We start from the raw sequence: 19,673 nt of genomic DNA, 5'->3' as shown, positions 1-19,673 counted from the left end.
AAAGAATATATCCCAGAGCTTTTCTGTTCTGTTCAACCCACAATCTAAAAGAGCAAAAATGGAAAAAAAAATAGTTATGAAAGGGGAAAAAAGAGTCAGGAAACATTATTCCTTCCTCAAGAAAAAACACAACAAAGTGAGGCCATAGGGAAAATTGTCTTCAGCACACCACAGGTCTCTCCTAATACTGATTTCCTTATTCTCAGAAAGCTTTCGTTTTTCTAAGAATATATATTGTGTATATTCTCAGAGAGACTATACACATAAAGACTTGATCAAGCTGCAACAAGTTCAAGATGTTTGACTTTCAGTATTACATGTTTCTAAATCACATTCTGTAATACTGTCAAAACGTCTGTTTCCTCACCAGTGGAAACATTTTAAAAGACAGAGTGACTTCAATAGAAAACAAAATCATTACTTTTCTACTGTGGCCTTGGACAATGTCCTAAATTTAATGATGGCAATGTGTCAAACATACTACCACAGAGGTGTAGAGAACTACAGATTAATAAAGACGATCTCTTCTGTCCACGCAAGAGTGCCTAAATTTTTGAGGTAAATCTGTTGATGGAGTGATTTCTCTGTGGTGATAACACCAAGAGCAGAAAATAAAAAATCATCAAATAGCTTTATTTTCCAAGAGTGAAGACTTTTCATCCTGGATGACTATTTACATACAAGAGCAAAGTGAGAGAAATACTGCAGAAACCCTGGTCACAATAATTCTTTAATAGTTCTATACCAAGAACTCCTTATACTATATATATACTATATAACTATAACCTAAAATGCATAAAAAAGAATCGGACCTTTGATATGCATGAGGCAAGTATGATACAGCAAACTGAAAATTGTTTTATGAGCTGCAATGACTGTTTGAAAACTGTAGAAGAAAATTCAAACTCATTATATAGATAATGATAAAAGGAACTTCCAATACAACATAACAGAGGACTTCCACACAGATGAGCCATAAGCTTCTCTGAGATGTGTCACCACAGCCCTCACCTCCCATGTGGGATTGAGGATCAGAATACAGGGCTATTCTCATAGACTATTGAAAGGCCTCATATGACAGCAAGATTTGTCCTGCCTCCAAACTTGGCAGTATGCCATAGGCAAGTCCTAACTGAGTCTTAGATCAAATACAGCCTGCAGCCAAGAGAAAGACCAGCCAAAGCTGGAAGTGTCACAAATTATGGTCTTTTTGTTTCCCAACACCATTGTTAAAAGCAAAGAAAATACTGGAAGACTACAGTTTGCTTTAGAATATAATCAGCTTGCTTATGATTGTCAGGATGAAGTAAAACTTATACTTGACCATAGAAACTTTTAAGTAAGCCCCATCAAACCCAGTGAGAAACAGGCACACAAACCACAGAATGGTTTGGGTTGAGAGACCTTTCAAATACAACTTGTTCAAATCCCCCTGAGAAGGGTAGGGACACCTTTCACTAGATCAGGTTGCTCATAGTCCCATCCAATACACAATGCTTTTGTGTTTCTGAGCTAAAATACCATTCGTACTCATGAACCTGAACCACACAGACATGTGTACTAACAACTCCTCACATGGCAAAAAGAATGTCTATTCACAGCAAATTAAGCCAGCTTGCTACTCAAGCGCAGTCATACTGTATCAGTACTAGATCTTTGTAACAATATTCCCCAGCAAACTGCTACTTACAGAGTTTAGTGCACAAAACCAGATTTTTAACAGCATTAATTTTCTTCATGAGTATTTACACACTAATTCTCAGACCTGCTGCTAAAGGGCTGCATCATTTTTCTCTCAGCATGTATCTGAAATTTTGCTGAAAAGCTTTAGCCTCTCTGCATGCATGTTTTAGTCTACCTAGTAATACTAGTACAGAACTTATACTAGTTAGGTATTAGTATTAATTTTAACTATAGTTCTATAGTTAGAACTACAACTAGTTTAGTTATTATATAACTAAAAATGGACTGAATTAACTTTCATTAACTGTAAAATCTTACCAGAATATTTTAAGTTAGCCTTCTGTCATGAAAATTGTTGCCCAAAGTTTCTACATCCCATCACATAAAATCTCTGTGTAAAAGTTATTGATATGCACTATCAAATCAGCTGCCAAGTCAAGAGGACTCAGATAAAATGAGAATATGGCAGACACAGATTGATTAGGAAGCCTGAAAAACAATAGCAAATACGAGGCATCAACTACAGATCAAGTAAGACATGGAAGAAACACTTCAGAATTAAAAATCTGATGCAAAAGACCTGTGAAAGGATTTCAAATCACCTCATTTGAAACCATCCCAGGAACACTAAACTGCAAAAAACTTTATCAACCTCTTTGGTTCTATAAGGATTTAAAAATTATGGCTGCCTGCCTCAAACATTGGTTCCTCTGAAGGTCTTTGCCCATTGTGGCAAACCGTGTAAAGAAGCAATCACTCATCTGCAACCATTGAAGTTGCCTCCCCCAAATATACCTGCATTGATTCCTGGAACTTGGACTGTAAATTAAGGCACCTGACAGGAAACTGAGAAAAGATAAAGGTGGTACTATTGTCTGAGTGTTATCTCAGACTAGAGGAAGGTAAAAAATGCTGGGGGAGAAGAATATATCACTGATAATGGACAAGGAAAACCAACTGAACAACACTGCTGAAGTCAGGTCAGACTAAATATGGCAGGGGGAGATCAGAACCCACTGACTCAAGAAACCCACTGACTCAAAGAAAGATTGAGCATGGGATTAACTAGCACTAGAAGTGAGGGAATCATTTAACAAATAGAGTAAGAGAACTATGTAGCCAATGAACATAAATTCATTTGCTTGCTTAAACATATAAATAGTGAAAAATTTTCAACAACTTTGGGATCCTCACCACCAAGAAGCTCAGGGTGAAGAAGGACCAATAGGATGCTGCTGGATCTACAGGTAGTGACTATAGTCTGCTTAATCTGTCTGTCAGTGTTTGTCTCTCCTCTCTTTTTTATCTTTCTACCTCACACTTTCTGTTAAATAAAATCCATACTATTGATTTTGGCATATGATCCTGCTTGCACCTTAATTCAGATAGAGATATCTCTCAATAATCAGATCTTAAAAACTGCAGATAATTATTTTATTATAGTAGAAGTGACACAGACAACACTTAAAAGTTTGGTACATGTCAGGTACCTAACGGCTGAAGTACTTGATCCAGTGCCCACTTTCAAGTAAAATATTTTAGCTTTTAAAGCTTTTCTAAGAGAGTCGTTTTCCTGGCAAAGAGGAGATGATCAAGAAATCTTAACTCCTATGCTTGAGTCAAACAGACCTTGTATTATTTTAGCACATTATGACAACTTTAAAATAGCATAAGGTCCTCAAACATCAAAATCCATTTAACCTAAATACTACTATCTCTTGTTTAAAATAGGTGAAAAATAATAGAAAGGTATCAGAGATGTCTTATAAGAAGTCATAAAACTTATTCACACTGCAATCCTGAAAGAATACTGGAATTACAAAAAGGTTCGGAAAGAGAATCTCACTAACATGTCAGTGAACCCAATTCACATGAGGACTAAAGGAGAAATAGAAAGCTGGAAGGAGACTCTCTGACAGCAGCTATTAAGGTTATATTTTTAGCTATCTCAAAGGGGAGAGGCTGAATCTTCTTTTGCTAGAGAGTGGTTCTGGGCATAATGGAAATATTAGGTTATGACTCTGTTTTGAGTGTGACAGCTTAGAGTTACAAGAAACACTGCTGTGTATCCTACTAAATGAAATAAAAAATATGTGTTCAGAGACTCAAAGAGTGCAAGAAATTTCAGTCCATCATTTCATTCTTCCATATGAGTAATGCGATGAAAATAAAAAGAGATACTGAGAACTGAACTAGAAGTAATTTCCCTCAATCTTTCTTCCCTTCTGCCTCAGTTCTGCAAGCTGAGGTCAAAGTTTACATCTTGAGACACAAACAGCTTCACTCTCCAGTGGCTGAAATTTAATAAGCCTGACACAGGAGTTACTACGCTGGGGTGTGCTTAGTTTTACTGTAACAGTGCTTGCAAAAGACAGGCTGGGAAATTATATGCTCAATAAGCAGATAGAAGAGATTTTTTACTTTATTTATAAAAAATAGACTAAACTTCCTTCACTCTATCTAAAAACTAAAGAAGGAAAAAATATCCAGTAGCCTTTCTCCCACGATCAGCAAAAGGAAAAGCGTCTGATTTATTTGCTGAATACATTCAACCGAGTCACTGAACCTAATGACTTTTAGATAAAAAGTCCTATACTTTTTGAGCCATTATGTTTTTAAACTGTTAGAACACATCCTAGGCAAACAGAGCTGCATAACTAGTTAAACAGGATAACTTACATGTTTCCTAAATGTAAGGAAAAAGTAACTATGAGGCATACAAGTTCAATAATAATAAAACAGCTGGTCAACCAAAGACCTTTATTTTCTGCAAGAGGTGCACAGACTCTAGGCCATATCTTTCTAACAACCTAGTAGTTTTCAAAGAGATTAAAAACTGCACAAAAATGCAAACCTGGTAATCCATCAACAGGGGAAGATACCTTTTTTTCTTCTATTTTCTGAAGAGCAAATCTAACTGTTAGTAAAATAATCCAATTGTATAGAACATTGCAATCAGAAAAAAGAGGACTACACACTACTGACTATGGCTACTGTCTACACTCTCTAATACAAAGGTTTGCTTTAGTCATTGATCTTGTCATGAGCAAAGAGATTGGAGATTTTCTCCTTGTGTTAGGATGACACAGATCATGGCGGTATTGTTACAGGGCTGCCAGCCTCTCGTAATTTCTGTTATGAACTTGTATACTGTAGAACTTCAAAATTTTGCCACTAACAAATAAAACTGAAATCACACAAAAATTTAAAGCTGCTTTTTTCAGGAGGGGGATTTCTTCTTGACAGTACTTAATCCTAATTATTAATTGTAGAAAATCTAGCATGTCTCTTGAGAATTTAACTCCCCACAGTGGACTCACAGAGGAGCTTAAGTAGCTCTTTAACTGGAAATAGGAAGCATCTACACTGTCAGTACTAAAGCCATTAAATTGCATCATCAGCATTATTATTCTGTGAAAAAAAGAATTTCCTTGGCACTTTGCAATTGTTTCCAAGGCTCCATTATAGACCACTAAAGTGGGTTACATTTTCCAAAATTAGACTGCCATTAGGTACAGATAAACAATAGCTTTAATAATAAGTAATTGCAAATTATTTTGTTGAATATGATTTATGCTTCTGGGCCTACATTATCAATATCACTTTTTGTAGTTTGAAGGAAGGCAGTAGCTCCTGTTATTTAAACAGAACTATAGGATATTGTAACCAATTCCTTTACTTCTACCCATGGAAAGTATAGTATCTGTACAGTACTCCGTATTATACCTTCGATATCTGACACCACCTCATCTCTAAGAAAAAGAATGGCTGTCTTAGGGTGACTTTACCTTTAAGATAGTTTTGGGGCTAGGGAAGCTGAAGCTGCTGGAGGCTGATGGGAGTTTTTTCTCCTGACCAATTGCTAGCCATTTCTGAGAACTGATAGTAATTCTGACTATTGAAAAGTGAGATCAACTTGTGAATACCTACTTTAAGACTCAAGACCGGGAATTTCTCTCTCTTTGGTTTCCAGTTTCTGACGAGGTAACAGGCTCTGTCTCCCCCCACCAACCCCCGCCAGGCCGGACAAGGCCGCAGAGGGCGGGGGGAGGAGAAAAGCGGAGCCGGCCGGCCTGACTTAGTTTGCAGTTTCTGCCACTGAACTGAAACCTGACACCATGAATATCTGCAGCTTTATAAGACTTAAACTGTTTTACTACCTGGATGAGATTTACAGATTAATCCTTTTTTCCCAGAGAGAGGGGAAGAGAGAGAGAGGGATGATAAACATGAAGAAGAGACCATAAAACCATCAAAGACAGTGAAGAAAAGAGTTAAGTTTTAGATGGGGAAGAGAGAACAAAGAGATGCTTTATAAGCTGAAATATTTTTCTGTAAAAGCTATGGAGATGGACAATACTGTTCTGAAAGAAAAAACTCCTTTAATTCATGACAAAGTATATTGGGAGGAATGGATTGTTCAAAGTGTGGATTTTGAGCAAAAAGTGGAGTCGTTGTGATACAGTGAGGGGCTGGAACAGAAGGAGAGAAGTAATAGTTAAAGATTTGGGGCCGTAGAGAGGCAAAGAGAAAACTTCTGTTTCCAGTGAAGCTCACAAAGACAGATGAAAAGAACTTTTTGCTTTTGAATAACTCATCCTTAAAAATGACACCCCTAGACTCATTGACCCATGCACACCTCAGAGTGATGTGAAATAGGAGGAGACAACTGATGGCAGATATTTTCTGGGCAGCCGGCATCAGAGAAATAGAATGCTATAACAAAAATGGTTTTCTTGTGAGAAACTCCATAAATTAGCAGAAGAAGACTTCTGTTTCTCTACAAAGACTGATAGAAAGACTATAGCAAGAATTGGGACTGTTGTAAACACCAAAGTTTTTTTTGTCTCTATGTTGTCATGTGAACAAAAGAATGGTTGAGAGTGGGGGAAAAAAGGGTTTTCTGGAGTTTTTTTTCTGGTTTTCTTATTCTTGTAGTTTTGTTAATAAACTTTCTTTATTCCTTTTAAGTTTTAAGCCTGTTTTGCTCTTGTTCTAATCCATATCTCACAGCAAAAAATATGTAAGTTTTCTAGTAATTTTTTAGTTACTGCTTTAAAACCACAACATTTATTTGGTGCATTAACTGGAAAACGAAATTAGCAAATTTAAACCACTACAATGGCAAATTCCCAAACTTGGGGTTTGGGAAAAGTTATTGATATGCACTATCAAAACAGCTGCCAAGTCAAGAAGACTCAGATAAAAGGAGAATATCCAGATGGTAGTGAGAATAACTTCTAGAAAAATCAGATCAAATCTCAGTTGAACCTAAACTTACAAACTTTTGGATTTTTTGTTTTTCTAAAGCAAGCCTGTTTTTAATTCACAACACAAGAACAATTTAAAGGAACAGGATGAGAGAAGAAAGGTACATGTAGGATCCAGCGCTGAAAGCATGAATGGGTACTGAAAGTATTTTTCTTATTGTAAGTCTCCTGAGCTATACTAAGCAATGTTAGACTATCAATGTAGTTTCTCATACATACAATTAGAATGTAAAGCAGACAACTGAAGCTCACAATTTCAGTATGTAAAATTGTATGAAGAGAAAGGTAAACTAAATATTGACTGAAAATTACCCAAATAAAAATAAACACTATGCCCTCTTTTTTTGTTACATACAAATACAGAAGCATCTGGGTCAAACAGGAATACTTACATTAGTCCCTGAAAACTGCAATTATAACAGAAGGAAGAAAATGAAAATAATCTATTCCATGTTGATGTACACTATTAGAAAAGGGAATGGGTTAAGAGGAATAACTTCCACAGTTTTGTGATAAATTTAAGAATATTGTTTTTATTTTTCCCCTCTTAATAGAAACTTCTAAGTCAGAACATAGAGCTACTTCTCAATTAACCAGGGGAATGAGGAGAGAAAAACCATGTTAACACACAATTTAACATCTTGTATTATTGCCTATGGAAGAGGTGGGAGAAACATGAGGATTTATGTTGAGAGCACTTTAACCAATATAATGCAGACAGGTACCAGCAACAGAAGCTGAAATGCCAACTCTTAAGAACAAGAGTTTTGATTAGGGAAAAACAAGGCCTAGTTTAATAAACTCTATAACCCAGTTTTAGTCTTAGCTCTCCATTATGCGAAGACTTCTTCAAGAAATTTTTGACATATCTTTAAAGCATTTTTCTTTGACAACTTCAGAGTTACTGAAGAGCTGCTCATTATCTTAACAGTTATCTAAATTGAAAGAATCCTCTCCTTTCATTTCTCTCTTTTCTCTCATTTCTCTCCTTGTATACTTACACACACATGAAAAGACATCCTCTAAATCTATATCTGTATCTCTAAAGCTTTATACAGGAATTGTAGGGTTTTGTACAGCACTGGAAATTTTCCAAACATAAAGAATATTGTTTAAAATGTTCTAGAGTGCATAAAAGAAACAGATACCTAGAAAAAAGAACGAATTAACAATATAGAAAGCCTAACACTGGAATGAACATTTCAAAGACCTGCTATTTATGAAAAGCATTTGAGACAAAAGCAATACTAACATAACATATCCAAGGAATGATATCCCTATATCCATATCTGGTAACTATGCAAAATCAACTCTGAATCAAACATTCCAAGAAATTAAATTTTGCAATATTCTACAATTTGCAATCAACTGACACATAAAACACTTGACATTTTAGAATGCACAAAAACAGAACAGGAACACTACATCTTTACTCCTAGGTGCCTTCATTCATGAAAAAATGAAAATGTTCAAATTAAAAATGGTAGAAGGATAAATATAAGAAAAATATGATCTGCAACAATAATAACAGTGCAAGTTATTAGGCAGCAGAATAGCAATTAGATATACTACAATACCTTAGTGGCCCAAATACTTTAATTTTCCTGAGACATGTTCCCCATGAAACACTGTTTTTAATTTTTAAAGACTAGAAATTTATTACATTGTGATAAGCTCTTTATGGCTCCATCTCCCCTGAGCCATAAAGCAAAGAACATTTTGTTAGTCCGGTAATAATATAATGCTATAGAGAAGACTCAGTCCTAGCAGGAAAAGATCCACCATTTCACATGGTGTAACTTTTTGTAATAATGATCTTGTAGCAGAATGCTAACTTTATCCAAGGTTATGCCACTTTACAGGTATGCATGAGTATACTCTTTTGTCCTGGAGAGACAGGTCAAAGGAGGTTTCTGTATGTAAATTACAAAACAAACAATGAAAAATATCTTTATCATAGAACAATTAATTCGAATGAAGTATGTCTCCATATACTCATGCTCCACTTTAAACCAATAATTTCTTGTACTTCAAACCTTCTGATACACTGTAATCCTATTTTTTTCATCAAACACACATTATCTTTCTCTTCATCCTTCTAGTAAAATTTAATTCCTCTTGCTTAGAAATGTTCCTAAATGACCAGTACCAGTGTCAAACTCATAAAACGGCCCAATCCAAAAAATATAATCCCACTTATTACTGGTCAGTAATCAAATAGATGTATTTTATTAGTTTGAATATGTACTCTGTGTCAGTTTACATTACACACAAATGCAGCAATTACAGTAGAACATAATTTTAAAGACACAACATTTCAAAAGATGTCCTGACATATAGAGGCTATTATTTTCTGTATATGGTGACACTGTGAAAGAGAGCCTGAGTGAACTCATATTTATGCACAGCAGACAATCCATGCCCAGGACTGAGCAGCTTGGCAGCAAACCCATGAGTGCAGCACGTGCAAGCACAGGGCTGCTGCAAAGGCCTAGCACGAGCCCATCCTCTGGAGAGCAAAGGTGACAGGCGGCCCTATTACAGCAGGTCAGAGAGCTCACATTAATGAGCTGGAAGAATGAGACACTGTAACACTGTCCATATTATATAATTACAAAGGTCATGAGTGAACTCACATAGATGTTAGACAGAAAGACTGGACTGACAAATAATAAAGTAGGCTTTCCTCTCAAATGCCTTACATTACCCTGAGACAAACTGCATGTGAAAGTAATCCAAAAGACCAATACACAGGCAGAGGCAATTCAAAGATGAACAGCAGAGAAAAATGCAATGTTTGGAGTGCTAACCCATAAGTGATGCCCGTTAACAACTGAAGCACAGACTCAGACTGGCAGGGAAACAGAATTGTTTATTCAAAGAAACGAACTGGTTTTATCCACTTTTCAAGGCAGAGTATTTCCTTACATGGTAATTCTCACTATGTGACCTATCCTATGTTGCCATGTCAGCAACACGATTTCTAAATGTCCTTCAGTGGGGTGACCACGCACTGTTCACCCATCTGTCACCTTCCTGCAGGCTCCTCTCCATAGGGCACTGCTGCTTGGCACCTCCTGTCCCCAGCTCAGGTGGAGAAAAGCCTCTCTGTGCCTCCATGTGCTCCTTTGTGCCTCCATGTGCTTCTGCAGGCACCTGCCACAGCCCACAGCTCAACTCCATCCCATCTCTTCCCACAGTGCCCAAAGGAAATCATTCAAGAACTGGAAATAAACTTGCTTCATGAGACACAGTCTATTATTACTTACTTGATGACTTTTACAAAAATATGTCATATATCGCTAACAGGAAGGAGGAAGAAAGGTAAGAATAAAGAATACATCTTAAAAAGAAAACAGCTATGATATATAACAGTAACTTGGAAAAGTACTTGAGAAAGAGCAATGCACACCTGGATGAAAGTTTTCCCAAAATGCATTATTAGATATACTGCCAAACTACTACTGAAGAATGAATACCAATTCATTATAAGAGGAATAAAAAAATTAAAAGCTGCACAAGAACAGAAAACATACATGGAGACAGCAACAATTCAACAGGTCAACAGGTATGCAACTTTTCAAGTGACAAAATAGTGCCAAAAATAAAAAAGTTGCAAAAAGTTTTCAGCCATCAAAAAAAGAAAACCACTAAAGATGCATTATTCACCAGTTATCGAAGCAAAGGAAGCAAAGAACAGAGATAAAAAATACAGGATGGTTTTCCCCTAAGTATCAAAAAAAATCTCAGTGAAGGTTAACACTACCTCAACAAACCTTAGGTCAGAACAACTATTTTCTTACTATTATTATCAAAGTGGGAGAAAAGGGATAAGTAAGGTCAGGAGCCTCTGAGAGAGCCATTGTAAGCCACAAAAATAATCTTGGTTACATAATTCTTAGTTGTCTTGTGAAAGAAATTAGTATCAATACGAAGATGTACATAAACACATAATAGGAGCAGCAACAATCACTAGCAGTATCTACTTCATGCCGGAGATGTCCATAATGAATGCAATAAAGTTTGAAAGAAGATATTTGGCTTAATTGCTTTCATATTTTTAGTTATCATAGTTCCTGCTCTTAAAAAGAGCAATGGTCATAGTGTGAAAATTATCATCTCCATTAAGGTCTATTTCCAACATAAAAGAAAAAAGTTAAAAATAATAACAAACACAATCACCCCTCCCCCTCCTCCATTAAAAGTATAAGGAAATAGAAGTGCCAGTATTCAAGAGCAGGATTGTGTCTCAGAGAAAATACACCAGCAGAATACAGAGACCAGAAACCTGCCCAAATTAAGATGTTCTGAAAAATTCCACTCTCAAGAGCTCAATTAGCCAACTCACAACAAGGCTACATGAATGAATTACAGCTACTCAGAACAAGAGCTGCAGAGCAGGGACCGAGATGGTACAGAGTGTAACTATTGCCAGTATGTAGAATAATAAATCCAGGGTTGTTAATGCTCTTTTTCTTCTTAAGTAAGAAGAAAATTCGAATACAGCAGCTAGAAATTGTGTTATTATAATGGAAAATTCTGTGCACCTTTTCTTTGTGTGAAATTCTCTTCCATTTATGACACCTTATTATTTCCATTCAAAGCAAAATAATTGCAACTTTATACACAAAACAGTTTACATACACAACAAATCCTTATCATCTACAAACAGATTTGAAAATCTTTGCTTTTAGGCATAGGAAGAGACTAATTTTTTATAAATGGTCAAACTGCTGTATGCACATCTAAACAGAACCTTTACAGTCCCAGCATTTTGAAAGCATACCTCTCCACTTACTACAGGCTCTCTATACAATTGCAATCATGTAACAGTCAGAAAACATAAGCCACGTTATTAAAAGGGAAATAGGAAAACTCTTGGGATTAACTTGTTTGGCGTGCAGTTTCTCTTTCCTTTTTTTTTTTAAACTTTATAACCAAATGGTTTGGGTCTGAAGCAGCTAATAAATAAGCACCAAAATTAAATTGCATTTGTGTGCAATTTTTGTGCAATATTGAAATAAAATAATGGATCTTTTAGCTTTGGAGCATTCCTTGGCTAATTTCTCAAGAAGAAAAAAATTATCACTGTTAATACTGCCCATGGCATTTCGAAATTTGATAGCCATTACAGAAATAAAAACCAAAACCCACAAAAAACTCTCCCTGTTGAATGCTAACTTAGCTCTGATTCTGGGTTATTCTAACCAGAAACAACAAGCAACCATGCGGATGGGCAATTTGCAAATTAGTCAGGGGAATAACAGAAGTCAGACTCTGGGTTAGTATGTTTGTTATATTCTTGCCAAAATTTTTCTTGCTGTTAAATTAAAATGTTAGCTTTCAAGCATATGACAAATCTTATTTACTGTATTTATGGTTAGTTAATTCTCAATGAGGAGCTGTTTTACTTATGTCCAAGATTTGCTCATGAAGCATCTATAGGGTATTTTAATCTAATAATATCCTTAATCTCTTTAGTTTTGCAATGAATTACAAATACTGAACACAGGGGCAAGAGAGTATTTTCCCTTCCTTCTTTGTTCCCAAAATCAGATGGAAAGTGAGAATGACAAGAAAGTAAGTTTCCACTATGCAGAAGCAGAAAATAGGCTTACAAAGATTGCCAGATTATAGCCTAAGAAGATAATTCCTGCACTTAAAGCATAACATAGATCAATCTAGAGAGGTCTGATGTTTAATTGAATTGGTGTTTTTTGATTGGATGCAGAAGAAATAGGAAACTGTTTTAAATAAAAGACAGCATGCACAGAGGCAAACTCCAGCATGGAACTCTCATCAGTTTTCTTGTAACAGCCATCTGCTAGGCAACTTGTACAATAAAATGAAAGTAAGAGTACATTTTTGACTTCTGACCTTGTGACAATGAGTAGGTAACACTGGGGAGAAAGAAAACATGCTGAGATTCTTGTGAATCTCACAACACTAGAATGAATTTAACTGCAAGCTAATTTTGTCTATATTATTGACCAGAGATGACCTGTCTGGCCAGACATGCAGGAGTGTCTTAGAAGTGGCACAAAACACAGTGGTTTTCAGACAAAGGAGACAGTGGCTATAAAAGCAGCAACTTCTGATCCCAGTTGTCTTAACTACTTTTTATCCCTCTATAAATGGTCACAAACTGGCATACCTGTGCCCATACAGTTCAACATGACTTTGTGTTACGGTGAAGGTATCTTGCAAAACTAAGTTGCTTTAGGAACCACCTCTCCTACCTGAACACACTGATTTATCTCATGTAAAGATAGTGTTTGTCGCAGTGTTGCCCAAAAAAGAAACTTGATGAGAAATAAAACAGGGATGGATGCCCGGAAACTGAAGGTAGTATAAGGTTGAACTCCAGAAGGTGAGAAACAAGGAAGATGCAACATTATATACTCTCAGGGGCAGAACACTCTAGTAACAAAACCTTCTAGGGAACACAAGTAACAAGTAAGGGAGTAGAACTTGGATGGCTTAACATAACAACACTAGGAACTATGGGAGGAACTCTAAGGTTCTCCCTAAATTATGTTTCCCAGGTCTTGAAGCCTGGTTCCTTCACTGGGAAATCTGTCTGACTCTTGAGTCCTAGCCAGCCCATTCCCACAATGGTTTTCCAACACTAAGGGGCACTGGCAAGGACAATAATTTAAATAAAACAATTCCAAGCCCTAGCAGAAATTGAAACAAAAATAAATACACGACTAAACTTCATACAATAAAGTGTCATGTCCTTTGCATGTTAGTTTAGCCCTAGCTTTAAGGATAATGCTAAGAATGCTAAGAAACATCTTATTTTTACAGCCATTTTCCTAAGTTCATTTGTCAGTTGGGAAAGGTTAATACTATACATGCAGCTTGTAGAGAATTTTAAATATTTTTAGCCCCCTATAAGTTTAAGCACAGATCAACAAAGGAAACATTCAATCCTATTTGTGTTTTGGTAGTGGGGTAGCTATTGGCTACAATTATATAACAAAACCACTTGTCATAGCTTAAAAAGAAATCTATGCAGTAAGTTTATAAGATAGGTCCTGGGGGTATTACTCTAGTTCTATATTTTGTACAAGTAAAATAGATTTTTCCTTCTCTATCTTTAGAATTAATTTTGTATGTTTTTACAATATGCTAAAATGCCAGGATCCAAACCGCACCAGTGTAACAACAGGATTTATTTAGGTATAAAATATCTCTAGTTTCTGTTGTTGTTATTACTACTATCTGTTAACCCTGTACTATGTGTTGAATAAGTGCGCACATAAGTAGGTTTAATATTTTTAACAATACCACATATTAGCAGTTAGAACAGTGCTCTTCTGTAGGAATAGACTAACACATTTTAAGAAAAAGCAATCTACTATTCTGAGCATTTGATGTTATTATTTGCTGTAGGAAATCAAGTAGAAATTTAACTTCAGAAATGTAATGCTTTAATTGAAGTGCTGGGGGGGATTGTTGCGGTTTTTTTGAGAAAGCATGGTAGCACAACAAAAATTAAGATGTAGTTATTTCTTTTCCTCTGGTTTCTACTATACAGTGCAACACTAATTAATTATGCTATTTAATGAAGCTGCGTGAGAAGGTGATCAGTCAGTAGAACAAACTCCCCCAAGCATTATGGCACCAAGGCTGTCAGAGTACAAGGAGTGTTTGGACAAGGCTCTTTGTCCTCTGTTTTAGTTTTCGGAAGTCCTGTGAGGAGCTGAACTCAATGATCCCTATGTTTCGGGAAGAGATGGGATGGAGTTGAGCTGTGGGCTGTGGCAGGTGCCTGCAGAAGCACATGGAGGCACAAAGGAGCACATGGAGGCACAGAGAGGTTTTTCTCCACCTGACCTTGGGAGGTGTCATGCAGCAGAGCGTTACAGAGGGGAGCCTGCAGGAAGCTGACAGACGGGTGAACAGCGCGTGATCACCCTTAAGATTTCATCCAAGAGCTCAAAGAGAAAGATTAGGTAATAAAAAAAAAAAAAAAAAAAAAAAAGGGTAGATTGCATTGATTAGAAATGCAGCAAAAAACGGTGTTAGATAACCTTTGAAACAATGATACAGAAGGACTCTGAAGGAAAGGGTTGAAGTAGTTCCACAGGCAGTTCAGAGGCAGTAACTTCTTTATTGAAAGTAAGCCGATAATCAAGGTGGGACTCAAGGACAACTTAATCAGCCTCAATTATATTACAGAGGAAGGGGGGTAAAATATCAGTTGATCAGACTCAGCAACACCTTCACACAGCCAAGCATTAGCCAGTAAAGTATAGGATGTAGGTTCTATAGGGCAACACTTGGATTGTTTCCAAAGTCAACAACCTTTTAAACACCTCAGATCTCATTTTAGGATTTTACATTCACAAGGATTTTGGAAATCTTTCTATCAGAAGATATCCTACCTTCCCTAATGAGAAGCAAGTATATCAAGTATATCAATGACAGAAAGCAGGTTCATGGCACATTACATCAAATTAATTTAATGCTCAATTCTTCTCATCATTTATAGATCAATTTATATTTGTTCTATAAAATCAGTAGGGTTTAGGTGAAAACATCTAAAAATAGTCATGTACATTCGCAGACACTACTTTGTTGGGAAATTTTTTTTCAAAACCTGAAGCTTCAGATTCTAAAAATTCCAACCAACTACGGGGGCACTTATAAAAGTTAGTAATTATAAATATTCAATACCAAAACTTTTATCTGTGCTCTTTGAAAGGAAGTAATTTTGGGCCTGTTTCTGTAGCTTCTTGAAATATGTATGTTATTCATTTTATCACCTCCAATGAACACTATATGACACATTAAAAATTTTGTAAGAAAATTATGGGGTTCTTATGTAGGTTAACATCAATATGACCATTTGTCTCATTCAGAAGATTTACAGTACATAGGTTGGGCAGAATGAACCTAATTTGTGTATACCTTTTATCATTCTTTCCCCCAAATTATTCCAAATTTCTTGAAATCTTTAGGAATCTTGGGATAGTCCAAGCAGTCTCCTGACTGCCTTTTTGCCTCCCAAGGGTCATTGCTTATCATGAAACAAACAGGTTCACAAAAAATGTTAAAGGTTTCATAGCAGCATAGTATTCAGAGGCTGAAACATACTGAAGTCCTCTGAAACAAAGTGCACATTATGAAAATCACCAAGGTACTGTCACTTTTACTCCTCCGTACTGGAAGATATTTGAAGAGTATTTTCAGTCTAACTCCTTGCACCTGGAAGATTTCTGATATATAATACACACTTTTTATGTAATTTTTTAAAATAGAATAAATCACATATATGTATAATTACCAACACTGTCCTGTTGACTATTGTTTGTGTGAAGTAGATTTCCAGCTTCTGACAAAGAGCAGTAGTAAATAAAAAAAAGCTTTCCTGAAACTTCTAAGAATGAAATTACAATAATTGGTTCTGGATCATAGGATTACACATATACACGCACATATATATGTGTGTGTGTGTAAGTTTTCTCAGGCTATTTGAGACTAGTTATAGCGACTATTCAAACCTCAAGATCCAATCGATCTGTAGTACTAGCACGGGACGTGTCAGGTTATAGAACAATAACCCTGCAAAAGCAGAAAGTCTGCTGATACCAAGGCTAAGAGAAGACTTATCATAGCGGTTTTCAGGCTGTTCAGCTGGAGCAGGTAGCTCTAAAGGCTGCCGAGGGCTGTGCTGTCCCCCGAGACCCGCTGCTCCCGGCCCTCGGTAGTGCGCGGCCCGGGGGTCCCTCAGCCCCACACTGCATGCCCCTTCTCCTCCATACCCGCTCTCGCTGGCTTTCAGCCCCAAGCTGCCCCTCACCGCTCTCCCCACAGCCTCCCCAACCTCGCTCAGCCCTCCGCCAGCCAGAGCAGCCCCGGCTCTGTTACTTTAAGGCGAAATCTGCCCCCGAAAGACAGCAAGTAGCGGAAGGAGGAGAAGGAATGAATTCGTTTCCTGTTGCTTTAATCCCCTTCACTCTGGTTTTAGCAGCGCCGCCCGAGGCGTTCTGGCTGCCCGCCCGGAGCGAGGAGGCCATGAATTAGCAGTGCAGCGGGGGCCGCTGAGGCCGCGGGAGGCGGAGGTGGAAGGGAAGGGAAAGGAAAGCGGCTGCCCGCCGCCAGCTACGGCCGCAAGCTGTCCGGGCAGGCGGGCCGGGCCTGGCGGCGCGGTGGAGCCCACCGGCGCGGGGCAGAGCGGGGGCCCGGCCGTGGAGGGGAGAGGGGCTCAGGCTACGCACCCAGCAGCAGCCCGTCCATGTCAAAGATCAGGTGAGTGACCGGGCGCAGCGCGGCCGCCGAGGAGGAGGAAGCGGCCATGGCGAGGCAGAGCAGCCGGAGCGCAGCAGGAGCCGAGGCAGATGGAGCCGCCGCGGGGCCAGATTGCCGGGCCGGGAGCGGCACGGGGCGGTCGGACGGGCGGCGGTTGTGGCAGCTTCCTGGGGCGGGCCGGGCCGGGCCAGCGGTACCTTTGTCTATCTTGTTCTACTTTTAAAGCAAAGTCCATTTCTCTTCTTGGGGCCTCTTCTCTTGCAGAACAGCGCTTCTTGCTCAGAGAGTTTGTGGAGTCTCCCTCTCTGGAAATATTCAAGAACCGTCTGGATGCAATTCTGTGCAGTGTGCTCTGGGATGACCCTGCTTAAGCAGGGAGGTTGGACCAGACGACCCACGGTGGTCCTTTCCAACCAAACCTATTCTGTGATTCTTAAATCCCGTTTGGTGCTGCTGGCGGGAAAGACATAGTAGTTGCTCTCAAGTTGACACGTTAGACAGTATCTCTTCTGCCTGCCTGTGTAGAGATATACAGGAGTAATATTACCACCAGATTGTAGTTGAAAAAAAAAAAAAGTTGTAAATCGGTGTAAATGTGGGTAAAACTGTGAGGAAAGAGTGAAGTAATGGGGAGAAAAAAAATCTTTGAAGGAGAAGATCTTACAGGTTGCTTAGTGCAAGAACGGCTAATTGAAGGCTGGTTTAGGTGTTGGGTATTTTTTTCTGAAACATTCCAGAAGTTCTGAAGTTCAAGAAACAAGGCTCTTCTTCCTTCCTTCCTTTTCCAGGGCACATCATCTGATTTTTACTGGGCAGTTGGGAGGGAAAGAGGGCACTTAACCTCATCAGTTTTTCCTTTTGTATGTTTTTATGCAGGTGACTCCACTGGGCATGAAGATCATTGAAGCACCAATTGCAGACAAGGAAAGAGCTGTGTCAGGCTCCTGAGGTGACATACTGGCTTGAAGATGTGCACTGCTATGCTGTTCTGTGTGGGGCAGTGGTTAATTGCAGCTTCACATAGGGGAAGTCCTGTCTTATTTGTAGATAGGCTTTGCAGCAATTTTTTTTTCCTAACAGTGCCTTCATTCGAATTGGCAATGTTTCACCATGGTAGCAAGTTAGTGGGGCCTTTTAAAACCTTAACTGTAGGTGTCACATAGCTATATTTGAATTTTAATTTAGCCTTTTTAAGCATCTTACTTACCCCCAAAACCTATCCCTTACAAGTACATTCACCCTACATTTGTGTGAAATGTAGGCACAGAATGCTTCTCACACCTTCTCCTATCTGGGAAATAAGAAGACAAATAAAACATCCTTGGCCATTACTTGTACCTTTTGAATAATAAAATTTGACTTTCAAACAAAGATTTTTGAGTTTTGGGTTGGTTTTCTCTTTTTTACCTTGTCTCATTTGGTAATGATAATGCTGCTTAGGCCCTGTGTAGGCTAGGAAAAGGATTGTGTGCGGCACCTTCAATGTCTTTTAAAAATTCCATGTGTAGTTATTAAATTGGTTCCTTTGTAGATTTAAGAAAATGGCTCCCATGCTTTCAGTTTTTTGGGTTTTTTGTAACTTTACAATATATGAGTATTGGAAAGGCCCATGGCTGTTTTGTTTCTGCAATAAACACTGTGCAGCAAGTTAATATTCCAGTTTTCCTTCCAGAAAATATTTATAGTTTCTTTTGTAGCACACTTAGGTAGGAACATAGCTAGAATCAATAGAGGTACAATCCTGAATACAGTATGTCAAAAAAAGTGTTAACCTCTTAAAAGGAATTAAAAAATAGTAATTTCAATACTTAAAATGGTAGTGTTGTGCTGTCTTGAGAAAGAATGTGATTCTGCTGTAGGAGTGTACACTTGTGACAAATATTTAGAGGGTGAGTAAAGATGTTGTACGACAGTGGTACCTGAGGTAGATTTATCAATTTTCTAATTAGCAAATATTCTAAAAAGCTGGTTTTAAATTGTATGTATGGTGACAGAGTTAAACCTTTATTACTCAATGCAGAAAATATTTATAGTTTCTTTTGTAGCACACTTAGGTAGGAACATAGCTAGAATCAATAGAGGTACAATCCTGAATACAGTATGTCAAAAAAAGTGTTAACCTCTTAAAAGGAATTAAAAAATAGTAATTTCAATACTTAAAATGGTAGTGTTGTGCTGTCTTGAGAAAGAATGTGATTCTGCTGTAGGAGTGTACACTTGTGACAAATATTTAGAGGGTGAGTAAAGATGTTGTACGACAGTGGTACCTGAGGTAGATTTATCAATTTTCTAATTAGCAAATATTCTAAAAAGCTGGTTTTAAATTGTATGTATGGTGACAGAGTTAAACCTTTATTACTCAATGGATGTAGCTTTTTCTTGTTACCTAGATTTATTGTTCTCATTAGAAAAAAAGTAGTTGATCACAACTTCTATTGCTTCTAGCCTCCTAAAAAGGGG

General features: G+C 37.7%; 2 protein-coding genes across 5 annotated transcripts in view; one reads left to right on the top strand and one right to left on the bottom strand.

Annotated features, from left to right (window-relative positions):
• Positions 1–17,358, bottom strand: part of PUDP (pseudouridine 5'-phosphatase) — a 72,866-nt gene extending 55,508 nt beyond the window's left edge. For all 3 annotated transcript variants that reach the window (XR_015284231.1, XR_015284232.1, XM_086880152.1), the window contains exon 1: positions 17,183–17,358. Coding sequence is in view for 1 of the 3 variants with exons in the window: in XM_086880152.1 (XP_086736278.1) it covers positions 17,183–17,261 (79 nt within the window). In the remaining 2 variants the exon portion in view is untranslated. The remainder of the gene's footprint in view (positions 1–17,182) is intronic.
• STS (steroid sulfatase) overlaps positions 17,095–19,673 on the top strand; it is a 104,344-nt gene continuing 101,765 nt past the window's right edge. The window contains exons 1-2 of one of the 2 annotated variants that reach the window (XM_086880150.1): positions 17,095–17,213; positions 18,090–18,162. The gene's annotated coding sequence lies outside the window, so the exon portion shown is untranslated. Of the gene's footprint in view, positions 17,214–17,348; positions 17,407–18,089; positions 18,163–19,673 lie in introns of those variants that run through there. The other variant, XM_086880151.1, reaches the window with a different exon arrangement.

This window comes from Cyanistes caeruleus, chromosome 3 (genome assembly GCF_971803275.1).
Source record: "Cyanistes caeruleus chromosome 3, bCyaCae1.hap1.1, whole genome shotgun sequence".
Classification (NCBI taxonomy): Eukaryota; Metazoa; Chordata; class Aves; order Passeriformes; family Paridae; genus Cyanistes; species Cyanistes caeruleus.
The sequence above is the reverse complement of the archived record's forward strand: the minus strand, read 5'-3'. Positions and strand labels throughout refer to the sequence as shown.